The 11,788-nt window shown below is 49.5% G+C and overlaps 2 protein-coding genes across 6 annotated transcripts; one reads left to right on the plus strand and one right to left on the minus strand.

The window, feature by feature from the left end:
* Positions 1–305: 305 nt before the first annotated feature.
* On the plus strand, positions 306–2,489 carry LOC101169770 (transcription factor jun-B). 2 transcript variants are annotated; one of them, XM_011480690.3, is made up of 2 exons: positions 314–991; positions 1,214–2,489. In XM_011480690.3, the coding sequence occupies exon 2, from the start codon at positions 1,252–1,254 to the stop codon at positions 2,158–2,160; it is 909 nt and encodes a 302-aa protein (XP_011478992.1). In that variant the 5' UTR covers positions 314–991; positions 1,214–1,251; the 3' UTR covers positions 2,161–2,489. The 2 variants fall into 2 exon arrangements, with proteins under 2 accessions (XP_004066340.1, XP_011478992.1); XM_004066292.4 differs by having other exon boundaries at positions 306–2,489.
* A 2,740-nt stretch (positions 2,490–5,229) lies between these two features.
* prdx2 (peroxiredoxin 2) lies at positions 5,230–11,742 on the minus strand. 4 transcript variants are annotated; one of them, XM_011480675.3, is made up of 6 exons: positions 11,623–11,741; positions 10,847–10,977; positions 10,572–10,725; positions 7,604–7,726; positions 7,386–7,516; positions 5,230–5,498 (listed from the first exon to the last, which is right to left on the minus strand). In XM_011480675.3, exons 2-6 carry the CDS (start codon positions 10,947–10,949, stop codon positions 5,416–5,418), a joined length of 594 nt encoding a protein of 197 aa, XP_011478977.1. In that variant the 5' UTR covers positions 10,950–10,977; positions 11,623–11,741; the 3' UTR covers positions 5,230–5,415. The 4 variants fall into 4 exon arrangements, with proteins under 4 accessions (XP_011478977.1, XP_023805409.1, XP_020561900.1 ...); XM_023949641.1 differs by having other exon boundaries at positions 10,847–10,968; positions 11,623–11,724; XM_020706241.2 differs by having other exon boundaries at positions 11,603–11,663.
* Between the last annotated feature and the right edge of the window lie 46 nt (positions 11,743–11,788).

Consider the following 11,788-nt stretch of genomic DNA (forward strand, 5'->3'; position numbering starts at 1 on the left):
TTGCAAAGCAAAAACGGGAGTATCAACGTAATTCCAGCTTTTCTGATTTGTAGATAAGCAATTTATCAAACCTTTTAACCCCCCCCCCCCCCCCCCAAAAAAAAAAAGAAAGTCTCCACAAACAGAAGGGAACAAATTGGGTTTGTCATATAGATAAACAGACATGGACTCAAACATCATCCCAGGAAGCAACCTGAGGGAAGATGCGCGTGCGCGGGCCTTTTTTTTTGGGGGGGGGGGGGGGGGGGTATTCAGTTGTTTACAATGCAGGCACAAGGGAGACGTCTGTTTATCTTGCAGGTGTTGCGTTCCCCCATCATGACGCGGAATCAAAGACGCCTTTGGGGAGAGACAGGAGTCGGGTTTGCATGAGGAGCAACTTGGTGGACCAGGTCCCCGTCAAGAAGATGAGTCTGACGTTCTGAACTCCTGCCAAAGCCCATCCCGCCTTCACACATTGTTGGAGGCGTCAAGCCGAGCTGAGGCTGCTGGGTGCACCTCCTTCTCCCACCTCCCTCCCAGGAGCTGGATGCGCGCCAGGATGGGATCGGCTTCCTCATCCCGTCAGGAAGGACTTGGATCGACACCCAAATATGGAGAGACCGAACACCAAGACATGCTCAGGTGGAGCAGGAGACGAGCCAAAGAGGAGTGCACCCTCTATGAAGAAACTATATGACTGTGGTCTGGGCGCGCAGGGGCTGGTGGGTCGAGCCCCGCAGCCGTCTTTGCGCAGCAGAGGTCTGGTCTTGCTTACAGCGCTGTTCCTGGCAACAGCGTCATCAGAAGTGTGCGTGAGGCCGGAGGCGGGAGCGCAGAGGGAAAAACCAATCAGCTCGGCGCGCGGCGCGCTATAAAGGCGGCGCAGCCGGCCGGCCGCCTGTCATAAGGAAACTGAGGCGAAAACTTTCAGCAGAAGCGTCTCCTTTGCCCGCAGTGGAATGAAAACTCCCGAATTTATCAGTGGATCCCGCTTTGAATCCAACTAAAGGTACAAATCGACGACGTGGTACAGTACAGTTCCAGTGTTTGGGGAAGTTTTGCTGTTTCTGGTAGCTTTTGCTCGTAATTCCGCGGGACTTTGGACAGTGACTCCTTGGGGACACTGACGCCGCAGCGCACTCTGTGTTTGACTGTCTGATTTGAAATATGTCCACAATTATGGAACAACCTTTTTATGACGACTCGTTTCTCTCTGCTTATGGCCATCCAGGCGCAGCGCTGCCAGACTACAAGCTGCTTAAGCAGAATATGAACTTGAACTTCACCGATTCATATCGGAACTCCAACTTCAAGCCCCAGCTCCTGCGCGCCGACACCGATTTCTATCCGGCGGGGACGGCGGACGTGAGCTCGCTGAAGCTCGCCTCTCCGGAACTCGAGCGGCTGATCATCCAGAACAGCAACGGGATCATCACGACCACCCCCACGCCCGCGCCGTACCTGTACAACCGCGGCATCACCGAGGAGCAGGAGGGCTTCGCGGAGGGCTTCGTCAAAGCTCTGGACGACCTGCACAAGATGAACCAGATGGCTCCGCCAAACGTCTCCATCGGTTCCGGCGGGGTGGGCTGCCCGGCTCCGTCCTCCGTGTTCGGCGGGTCCATGCAGCCCGAAGCTCTGGAGTACACCAACCTGAGCAGCTGCACCACGAACAGCGGCCTGGGCGCCGCGGCCAGCTACCCCCCCACCACCATCAGCTACCTGCAGCACCACCACCACCACCACCACCAGTTCCACCAGCACCCCCAGGCCGTTGCGCACGGCTCCCACCACTTCCAGCACTCCCTGTCTGGGGCCCCCGTGCACTCGCAGCGCTACGGGGGCCTGAAGGAGGAGCCCCAGACGGTCCCCGACATGCAAAGCAGCGACAACGGCTCCCCCCCCATGTCTCCCATCGACATGGAGAACCAGGAGCGGATCAAGGCGGAGCGCAAGCGGCTGAGGAACCGGCTCGCCGCGTCCAAGTGCCGCAGGCGCAAACTGGAGCGCATCGCGCGCCTGGAGGACAAAGTCAAGGTGCTGAAAACGGACAACGCGGGCCTGTCGAGCACGGCCTCCCTGCTGCGGGAGCAGGTGGCGCAGCTCAAACAGAAAGTCATGACGCACGTCAGCAGCGGCTGCCAGCTCCTGTTAGCGCCCAAAGTCAAGTCCTACTGAAGAAACGCTGCACTTTTTTTGGTTTTTGTTTTGTTTTGAAACACTGGACATGAACTGCACTGAAGGGACGCGCAGTCTGCACGCACGCAGTGCACGCGCGGCGTGAACTGAGCCTCCGTGGTTTCTTCTGCGTCAGGAGAAGACTGAGAAACCTCAACCAGAAAACACTTAAGGCATTTCGGAACACAAGTGTCGTCCCGGTTTGACCCGTTTACACTTTCTTTCTTTTCCATTTGTTGTAAATTATTTGTGCTCATCAGGTTGAACCGGGTGATCCTCTTATTTTGTACTTGTAAAGTATATATTTAAGTAAATGAAGTGAAGAAGTCTTGGCTTGTGCTGTGGTTCTGGTAAACGTGGCCCGCTTCTGAGCAGAGAAAAACGCCCCGGTGGAGGATCGTTTCCTCGTGACGCACGCGCGTCACGCCTGTGAAGAAGGTGAGAGGAGCTGCCCGACCCGGCGTCATAACGCGACAAGGTTTCCGGGAACTCCCTCCCACGCTGCCGGTCACAGAGGCTGCGTTCTCCCCTTCCGAACCACAGACTCAGGCGTTTGTCAATGAGTGGTTCTTTCGAGCGAATTGGGACTTTCCCGCCGCGCGCGCGAGCGCGCGCTCGGTTTCCCAAAACAAGGCGCACGAGCTCTGGCTCACGAACAACCCAAAGGTTCCATGTAAACATGCAAACCAAAAAACTTCAGAGAAACTTACAAGAACTGATGCTCAGTAGAAGAAAAACAAAAAGTTATTTTTAGCTCAACAGTTCAGCTTTTTATCTGCTGAATCAGCAGCTTCCTCAGAACCTGCAGCTCAGACCAGAACTGCAGCAGAACTGACGTCACTATGTCTAGGGGGGTCTGAAAGCCTGAGGCTCCGGGGGCCACATGGATTTTTCATTTGATAAGGTCACTGTAAAGTATAAGAAAGTAACTTTATTGACAAACAGTTAGAGTACGCATCACACCTGACTACAGTACCCACAATGCCTCAGGAATCTATCAAGAGGTTTGGCTTGCTAGTTTAAGAAAGTCGAGACAAGCACACACAGATGAAGGTGCGCCTCTTACAGGAGGGACTTTCTATTTATGATGAAATTCAAGGAGTTAAGAATGGTTCAAAAATAAGAAGAGTTCACTCTACGGGCTCGGATTTCATTTGTTTGTTCGGTTGACACATTTGTGGCTAAAAAACACGGAATCGGTCAAATAAACTGCTTTTAATGTTTGTTTTTACTTTTTTTTTGACAGGACATTTACCGTCTACATTTGATTTGATGCATTTAGATGATTCTATGTGACACACGGTGCCTTTTCTTTTGAAAGGAAGTCTCGTGAACTTCGATCAATTTTATTTTTTCTCTTCATCTTCTAAATTGTTTTGTCCCATGGGGGGTCACGGGGATGCCGGTGCCTATCCCGGCCGCTCGTGGGCGAAGGCTGGGGACACCCTGGACAGGTCTGTCCCAGGGCCACAAATCATACAGCCGTGCACACTCACATGCACTCCTAGGGACAATTTAGAGTAACCAATGACGCATGTTTTTGGACGGTGGGAGGAAGATGGAGTCCCCGGAGAAAACCCACGCATGCACGGGGAGAACATGCAAACTCTACACAGAAAGGCCCCCCCCCTTGGTGTTCTGGTTCAGGCCTTTTGCTGTAACGGAAGGGGGCTAACCGCTGCGTCACCGTGCAATGTTTTTATTTTTATGCCATAAAATACCCATTAATTTATTTAACTTTATCGTAACAAAAATACACTTCAGTGTCTTTTATTTTATTTTTTGAAATGACTCATGAGACGCCGAGGCTCCTGTTGGGTTGGGGTCAGTAAGAAATCGACCTGAGCGGCTCGTGTACCCCGTCCCGAACAGAAACGCTCTCAAACTGTCCCCAATTTAAAGCTGCTTTGAACACAGAGGAGAGCAAAACTAAAATAAATCTTTTGGAGTTTGTCAGAAGTTTACCACCATCTAACGTCTGTATAGATATTAGGATAAAATGCTTTATCATTCAAGGACCAGAACAACATTTGAGGCGTCCATCATAATAAGGTGCATTAGGGATCTACAAACTATGGAAAGCAAAATAAAAGCAGTATAAATACGTACACATGCAAAAATGTTTAAATATTTCCCTCATGAGCCAGATGCACTATGGGTAAAATCTGTTTGGTCCTGTCTCTGTGGGATCTAGATCTAGTTTGAATAAGTGATGTCCTGAGTGACAGCAGTGGTCAGTTTTTGTCTTTGCTCGACCAAAGCTAGCGATGTTCTCCAGATGGCAACCGATGACCTTTCCTGGTCGCCCTCTGCTGGCCCCTCCCATCTACAGAGACACAGATGAACGCTTCCCTCCTGGTTGGCGGCGCCTTTCGGATGCGTCGACAGCCCGGGTAGGGTCCTCAGAGATGACCTTGAAGGGGGACACGTTCTCCTCGCCGTTTGATGGACAGCGGAGCGCCATTCCCCTTGAAGTCGATGGTCACCTTTTCAGTCTCTGTGGCGTTTAGCTGCAGGTGGTTTCTGGCGCTCCGCTTTGCACGCGCCCGGATTCCCTCTTTGGCGTTTCATCGAGATCCGGGCCACCACTGCTGTGGCAGTATCCCCTATTTTAGCCATTTATACATACCGCTTCCTAAAGAGATCCACTGGCCGCCACGGTGACGACATCCAAGTTACTTGATGGAAAAACGATCCGTTTTCCAGCTCCGAGGCCTTTTTCCAGTGGTTTCGGAGAGGAGTAGATGACAGTAGCCCCAACCTGATCAGCTGGTTCTTTTATTCTGGAGTTCCTATGAAATGTAGGCAAAAGGCGGAACCAAGAGAAGAAGCAGAAGCAGCCAACGTGTCGGCAGAGTGAAGCGTTCTAGACCTTCAAAGGACTGAAAGGGGACATTTTTGTTGGACTGGAGCTCGTTCTAAACAAGTTTGAAATGAGTCAAAGGCTGATATAGTATGGAAGTTGGACATCCAAGCAGCAGACCATCAAAATAAAATGTGAAGAATGCTGCCCCCTAGAGGACAACAAAAGCTGGTGATTTTCTTTTAACCTGAAATCAGACACTCATGAAGTCTCCCCACGGTTTTTATTAAAGACAGTTGTAGGTCAGTCATACCAGCAAACAATAAACAGTCAGTGCTTTGGACTACAAGGTGAATCTCTGCAGGCTGGACTCTAAACAGCAGAAGGGCCTTAAAGGGACATCTCTACTGACGGCGAGCGCTGTGGTCATGGAAACGGCCGGCCGAAAACCTTCACTGCTTGGAGAAGAAGGCTTTGCTCTTCTCCACGTCTGGGACGATGGTGTCGCTCCCGGGTTTCCAGCCGGCGGGGCAAACTGCGGGGAGGAACAGCGGTTATTCCAAGCTGCCGGGTCATTTCTGAGCGGTGCCACAGCTGAGGGCAAAGTGCAGGCGTGAAGGCCCAGGGGGGGCAGTAAAACCCCGCCAAGCACCCGGCTTCACAGCAAACGCTACAGACCTGGAAGCATGTGGCCTTCAAAATAAAAGTCCACACTGCTAATGCGGGACTGATGTTACAAAAGGGGAAAAAATGTCTCCTTTACCGTCACGCCAGCAAACAAAAACGATCTTAGTTGGAGAAGATTTTTTAAAAGGTTTTTCAAAGAAAAACTCATGCGGTCAGCAGTTGCATGACGGTCTGTGGACTTCAAAGACTGAACCGAGACTACATGCCAAAATCTGTTCTGAATCTGATTCTAATGTGAACAGACTGGATGGTTCCTGCAGGGCCGGGAGACGGGCGGAACCAAGGATCCGACTCTTTGGTCTTCAGCCTTGGATCCACATATTCAGTAATGAACGAAGAGAAAAGCTGCACTTGTAATGAACGACATGCATAGTTGTATTAGGAAAGTAATCAAGCAGCTCTGGAGTCCTTCAGGTAATTAAGTAAGGCCCTGTTGACAGGCCCTGACAGTTCAAATCAACGTGCAGTGTTGCTACCGGATCTGTGCCAGAAACCCGATCGGTACCCTACACGTGCCGATCGTCTGTCGCTTTTTTCAAAAGGGCCGCCAACTTTGTGTAAGACGTCTGCAACTCGCCCAAAAGGCTTCTAGCACAAATGCCTCCTTTGGTGTCCAGTTCAATTCAAAGTTTTACTTTGACCTTCCAACCCTCTACTCTCCGGCCCGGTCCCTGATGTCTGCCCACCAAAAACGATGACATATTCCAAAAAAAAAAAAAAACGCTACAAAACCAGAGGAGACCTCGCCTTTCGAGCGGTTGCTCCTCATCTCCGTTTTAAAAGTGGGGGTTTTATTCAGAAGAGCTGAATTCAGTAGTTAATCTCATTTTTCCCTTCATTGTCTTACTTTGCCTCTTTCTGATGAATGGTTGTAAATGGATCGTTTTTCACTATTACGAAGTACTTGGTGATTTTTATCTGAGAATCGTTCTATAGAATTAAACATTCAATTACTGGAACTAGATCAGCTCCTCGTAGTATTTTCCAACAGTTGTGTCTCCTTTACAATCACCAAGCTCTTTCAACAATGAACACCTCTGTGTTCTTGAACAACCAAAAGCTTCCCCGGCTGAATTACACCACCGTATACAACACCGTTTAATCCTAGATTGTGCTTTAGCGCGGACGTTTCCCGCCCCTGAGACCGCTAAAAACCCCAAACGCCAACTTAGATCGTTTCCGTTTATTTCCTGATACTGAAGGAACTTTTATTTTGGAAAACTACCGGATTCTGTTAACCACATCCGTCCGCCTTGACGCGTCACGAGACCATAAGCTGCTGCTCGGAACGGTAAAAGCTAACAAAAACCAAACAATAAGACGTGTTTGGAAAGTGTCTTCGGGGAGAAGAGAGTCGGTGAGGAAACTGAAGAAGAGCCTTCGGCTTCAAAGAAACATGAAACTGCTGCTTCCAGACAAAAGAGGGAGTCTTCCTCCAAATGCCAACCAGAGGCCGATCCGGAATGCAGATCAGGAACAAATCAGGGACTTTGTTCGGTTTAATCTTTGTCATTTGAAAAAGAAAAGTTTTTAAACTACATTTCTTGTAGCATTTTAATTTGAAAAATACGTTTTTCAGAAACTGGAAGCAAAAAAAAGAAAAAGGTAAAACTTTGGCCCCGTTTGGACCGGACCGTGAAGATATTGTCCGACATTAAACCGCCTGAAAAGGGTTTGCCTTAGTGGACTCGACACATTTAGCGCATGTTCGTGCACGGTTTTTCTTTTTACTCACCCTCTCCATATTTATCGGTGTGCTGGAAGGCTTGGATCAGACGGAGAGTTTCATCCACGGAGCGACCCACGGGCAAATCGTTAATGGTGATCTGTCTCAAGACGCCGTTGCCGTCGATCACAAACAGACCTCTAGGGACAAAAACAAACACGTCCTGTTGGGATCCTGCGTTCTCCCACAGCTCAGAAAGCCGGACGACGGAAGGGAAAGAATCGGACCTGTATGCGATTCCGTCGTCCTCCTTCAACACGCCGTAGTCTCTGGAGATGGACTTGGTGAGGTCGGCCACCAGCGGGATCTTCATGCTGCCCAGACCCCCCTGCTTCCTCGGGGTGTTGATCCTTTTGCAGGTTAGGAACATAAAACATGTTTAGACTTTACCACAGATCCACTTAAGATCCCACGTCTCCAACAGGATTCTTTAAATTAAAAAAAAAATAAAATAAACATATTAGGGAATTCACGAAAAAAGCAGACACGTTTCTATTCAGGGAAGCTCCGCCCCTTTTACAATGTTCACAAAGTTTCAGAGCGAACCGAAGCTGTGGGGCAAAAACAGCCAGCAGCAGAGGTCAGAGTACTTGCTCAAGGGCACCACAGCTGTGGGCCGTTTGTCCCGCACACATGTGATCTTTGTTGGGGCAGGAAATTCCAACCAATCAGAAGTTCCCGTCCAAAAATAACTCTCATGCCACCTTTTTTATCAAAACGATGTACATTCTGCTCAATGTCTTGAAAGGCAAAGGAATATGGGCAAAAAAAAAGAAAAGACTAAGTTTGAATGAAGAGACGCCAGATTTCCACCAGTCCATCTGTCAAGTGCAACCTTGGTTAATCAATAGGAATGTTTACGTCGCCTCCGTCACGCCAGCGTCTGGCGTCCGTCCCTCTGCAACGCAACGGTTCCATTTCCAATCCCACGACGCATCAAAAGCAAAAGGCCGGAAAAAGTAAAAACTTTCATTGAACTTTCAAAATAAAACTTTAGGAACTTTTATATTTAAGGTAACGTGCCAAACCATGCCCCCAATAGAAAGGGGGGGGGGGGGGTGGAATGGGGTTGGAATTAGAAATGTGAATAAGGAAGCCAAGTCAAACAAGGTATTTTCTGTAACTATGACTATCGTCATTCTTTTTTCCTTTTTTCCTATCAAATCTACACATTGCAGTTCTATACTTTAAGATTTTTGCTCTGAACAGATGAAGCTGTGCACGTCCAGCTTAGAGGTAAAATCTTAAGCCCGGGCTCGAGTCTGAACGGTTATTAAAGTTAATTGGTCAGGTTCGGACCGGGTTCGGCTTTAATGCCCGCGGGCCTGTGTCGGGTCGGGCTGGATATTTTAGGCCTGATCTTACCTCTAGTCCAGCTCGACTATTTGACAGATTTGTGTTCAAACTGTCCTGTTTCTATGTTGTTTGTCTGAAAATTCCCCTTTTCACGACAAACGTCTGCAAGTCAAACTGAGCAAAATGTGATGATGAGGGAAGTGATCTTCACCTTTTCCTTACTGCAGCTCACTGCAACTCAGATCACACAACCTGCAACCACGCATGTTGACCTGAAGGGCCGCATTTACGGGAACGCTTTGTGGAAAAGAAAAAAAAAGTTTCGAGTGGAAGAATATTGGGGGGACTTTAACGTCTGACAGGGAGGGGCAGGTTTTTACTCCATAGGCTTTAGGTTTAAATCTGGACCAAGACCCGGACTGAAGAGGAGGAGCAGCTTAAGGATGAACTTAAGGGAGGAGCTGTGAGACCGTTGGGTCAGCACTTATCAAGACCCTGCAGCCAGACCCTGACCGGAGATAAACCTGGGTGTGTGTGTGTGGGGGGGGGTCTTCAGAACCAGCTGATGTAAGCTGTTGTACCACATCTGCTCTCTGGTTAGAAAGTGTTCCTATAGAATTGCTCCACGTTTGTAAATACTGCCGGTGCAGACTCAAATCCTGCACCGCCCTGTGTGTGCGTGTGTGTGTGGGTGTGTGTGTGTTTATGGGTGTGGGTGGGGGGTTCCCCAGTCCACCATAAACTGAGATTCGGATTTAAATTCGAGGACAACGCGTCGATCCTCACAGGTTAAACCTCCGCCTGCGTTCCCCTGCCGACCTTTTCTTATCAAAGCTTTCCGACTTGTCCTTGACCTTTGCAAAGACTCCCAACCCGCTCAAACGCAGTTTTTCCAGGAACAGGTTCTGATAGCAACCCGCTGACTCATCAGGAGCTGCGCTTACATGGACAAAAGTAATCGGAACGAACGCCAGATCAAAAGAAAAATGTGTCATGTAAATACGCCGTTCCACCAACACGGATTATGCAGATTGTTGATCAGATCATGGTGCATGTAAACCGTTTACTCTAATCGTGGGTCACTGCTGCCCTGGTTTACGTCACCTATAGACGGTGTGACGCTCCGGAGGAGACTTTGGAGCACAAACAGGACCGACCGCCTGCTCCACCCGTGTGAAGCGTGTCTCTGATCAGAGCAGAGACGTGTAGCTTCGTGGGGGGCGTTTTGTTGCGGTGTGGCGCTCCAGAAGAGGCTTTGAACCGCCGTCCGTCCTGCTTCTCTGCGTGAGCGAGCTGCTGGACTCAGGAGAACCGGGTCTCCCGATAGAACCGGGTCTCCTAGCAGAGGAGCGGCTCTGGGACGGATGTGAGCTAACGGAGGCGGCTATTCAATGGAGAAACGCTGCAGAGTCCTGAGAAACCGTGGAAACAATCCTGTGAATTCATGTTATTTCTGAATAAAGGCTGATGTTGTTCCCACATGTTTACATGCAGGCAGCAGAGATGCAGATTGCAGCATCGACCGCATGGATTTGAACTGCATCCACGGCTAAATGTTGTTGTTAGCACGTGTTAGCCTAAGCTAACCCTTCTTCTGGCTCTGTGCAGCCAAGAAAACATGTGAACAAGCACTAAAATCACCTCTATGCTGCAGCTTGTTTACAACAGAACTCAATGTTTCGTCTTCTACAGACGTTTCCGGTATTTTAGAGAGTTCTGCTCGTGTCACAATGATTTAATCCGAACCAAAAGTGTGACATATGTAAACGTTTGTTATAATCGTATAAAGTGTTTCTGGGCCCATGAACACGGTTCAATTCTACTCCGATCAAAGACATTTTGCACACGTCACCGCGGCTGCTGTGGGTGATCTCCGGTTCTTCCAGCAGGAGGACTCACCACGCCAGGTGGCTGAAGTGAGAATCTACGGAGCAGCCGATGACCTCGCACCCGATCTTGCGAAACTCCTCCGCCCGGTCGCTGAAGGCGATAATCTCGGTGGGGCAAACGAAGGTGAAGTCCAAAGGGTAGAAAAAGAAAACCACATACTTCCCTGAAACACACAGAAGGAACCGGTTACTCAACCCAGAGAGGATGAATCCAGTTACCCCAACGATGGCGTCGGTGACACCAATCCAAGCAGGAGCAGGTGCAAATACTGAATAATGGAGTACCTTTGTAGTCCGACAGCTTCAGGTCCTTAAACTGTCCATCCACTACAGCGGTGGCTTTAAAGTCTGGGGCAGGCTGGCCTATCTGAGCTTTTCCAGCGGACATGATGGTGGAGGATGAGCAACTGCAGGGACTAGAAGATCCACGGATGAAGAAGACAGAAAAACAACACGTTTAGGCACTGCAGCTGAAACAAAGTCTCACGGTTTGAGATCTCTGCATTCATCCCCCCTGCACCCCCCCCCCCTCCTCCTCAAGGAGGTCACGCGGCAGTCAGGAGAACAAAAGCCTTTAAGAGGCGCGCGGAACCTACAGCCTTAAACGACTCAAAAGGAGAAAGATAAGAAGAAAAAAGAGAGACGCACTTTTAAGGCGGGAATGAAGACTAAAGGTTGTTTAACTGAAGTTCAAAGTTCATTACCTGAAGTGTTACACACACACACACACACAAAGAAAGCACACATGTTCCTTCATTGTCTCTTAAGTTGGTCGAAAACCAACAAACGCCGCGCGGCTCCGGTTAGATCAAAGGCACCGCCAGCGACTTTCAAACGCGTCTCCAAGGCTGTTCGACCGAACCAACCCGGACCCAAACAAAGACGGAACCGCAGGCAGGCGGGCCCGGACCGTCGCTACTAGCTAGCTTCTTTTAAACATTAGCTTAAGAAACCGGGTTTTTTCTTCTTTTTTTTTTTGTTGTCAGTTTCTTCCGGAACAAACCGCAAAACCCGGAGACGCTGACGTCAGACCAGACTGACCCCGTTCACTCCCAACACACCTGACTGCCCGCCGAGAACTCGGAGGAAGGTTTGAAGCTTCTGGAGAAAAGAAGCGCGGCTGCGTGGAAACAAGTAGACCCCGACAGCTGCGCCCCCGGAAGTACTACACCCTTCAAAATAAAAGCCGCTCCTTCGGCCCTGAGAAATCTTTGGAAGAAGTTTGTG

The sequence above is a fragment of the Oryzias latipes genome, chromosome 1 (genome assembly GCF_002234675.1).
Source record: "Oryzias latipes chromosome 1, ASM223467v1".
NCBI classification, from domain to species: domain Eukaryota; kingdom Metazoa; phylum Chordata; class Actinopteri; order Beloniformes; family Adrianichthyidae; genus Oryzias; species Oryzias latipes.

Coding starts and splice junctions, on each gene's coding strand:
- LOC101169770 (XM_004066292.4), top strand. CDS start 1,150: ATGTCCACAATTATGGAACAACCTTTTTATGACGACTCGTTTCTCTCT.
- prdx2 (XM_011480670.2), bottom strand. CDS start 10,949: ATGTCCGCTGGAAAAGCTCAGATAGGCCAGCCTGCCCCAGACTTTAAA. Junction 7,727..10,571: donor CACTTCAGCCACCTGGCGTG/GTGAGTCCTCCT, acceptor AACCTGCAAAAG/GATCAACACCCCGAGGAAGC. Junction 5,499..7,385: donor CACCGATAAATATGGAGAGG/GTGAGTAAAAAG, acceptor TCCTCCCCGCAG/TTTGCCCCGCCGGCTGGAAA.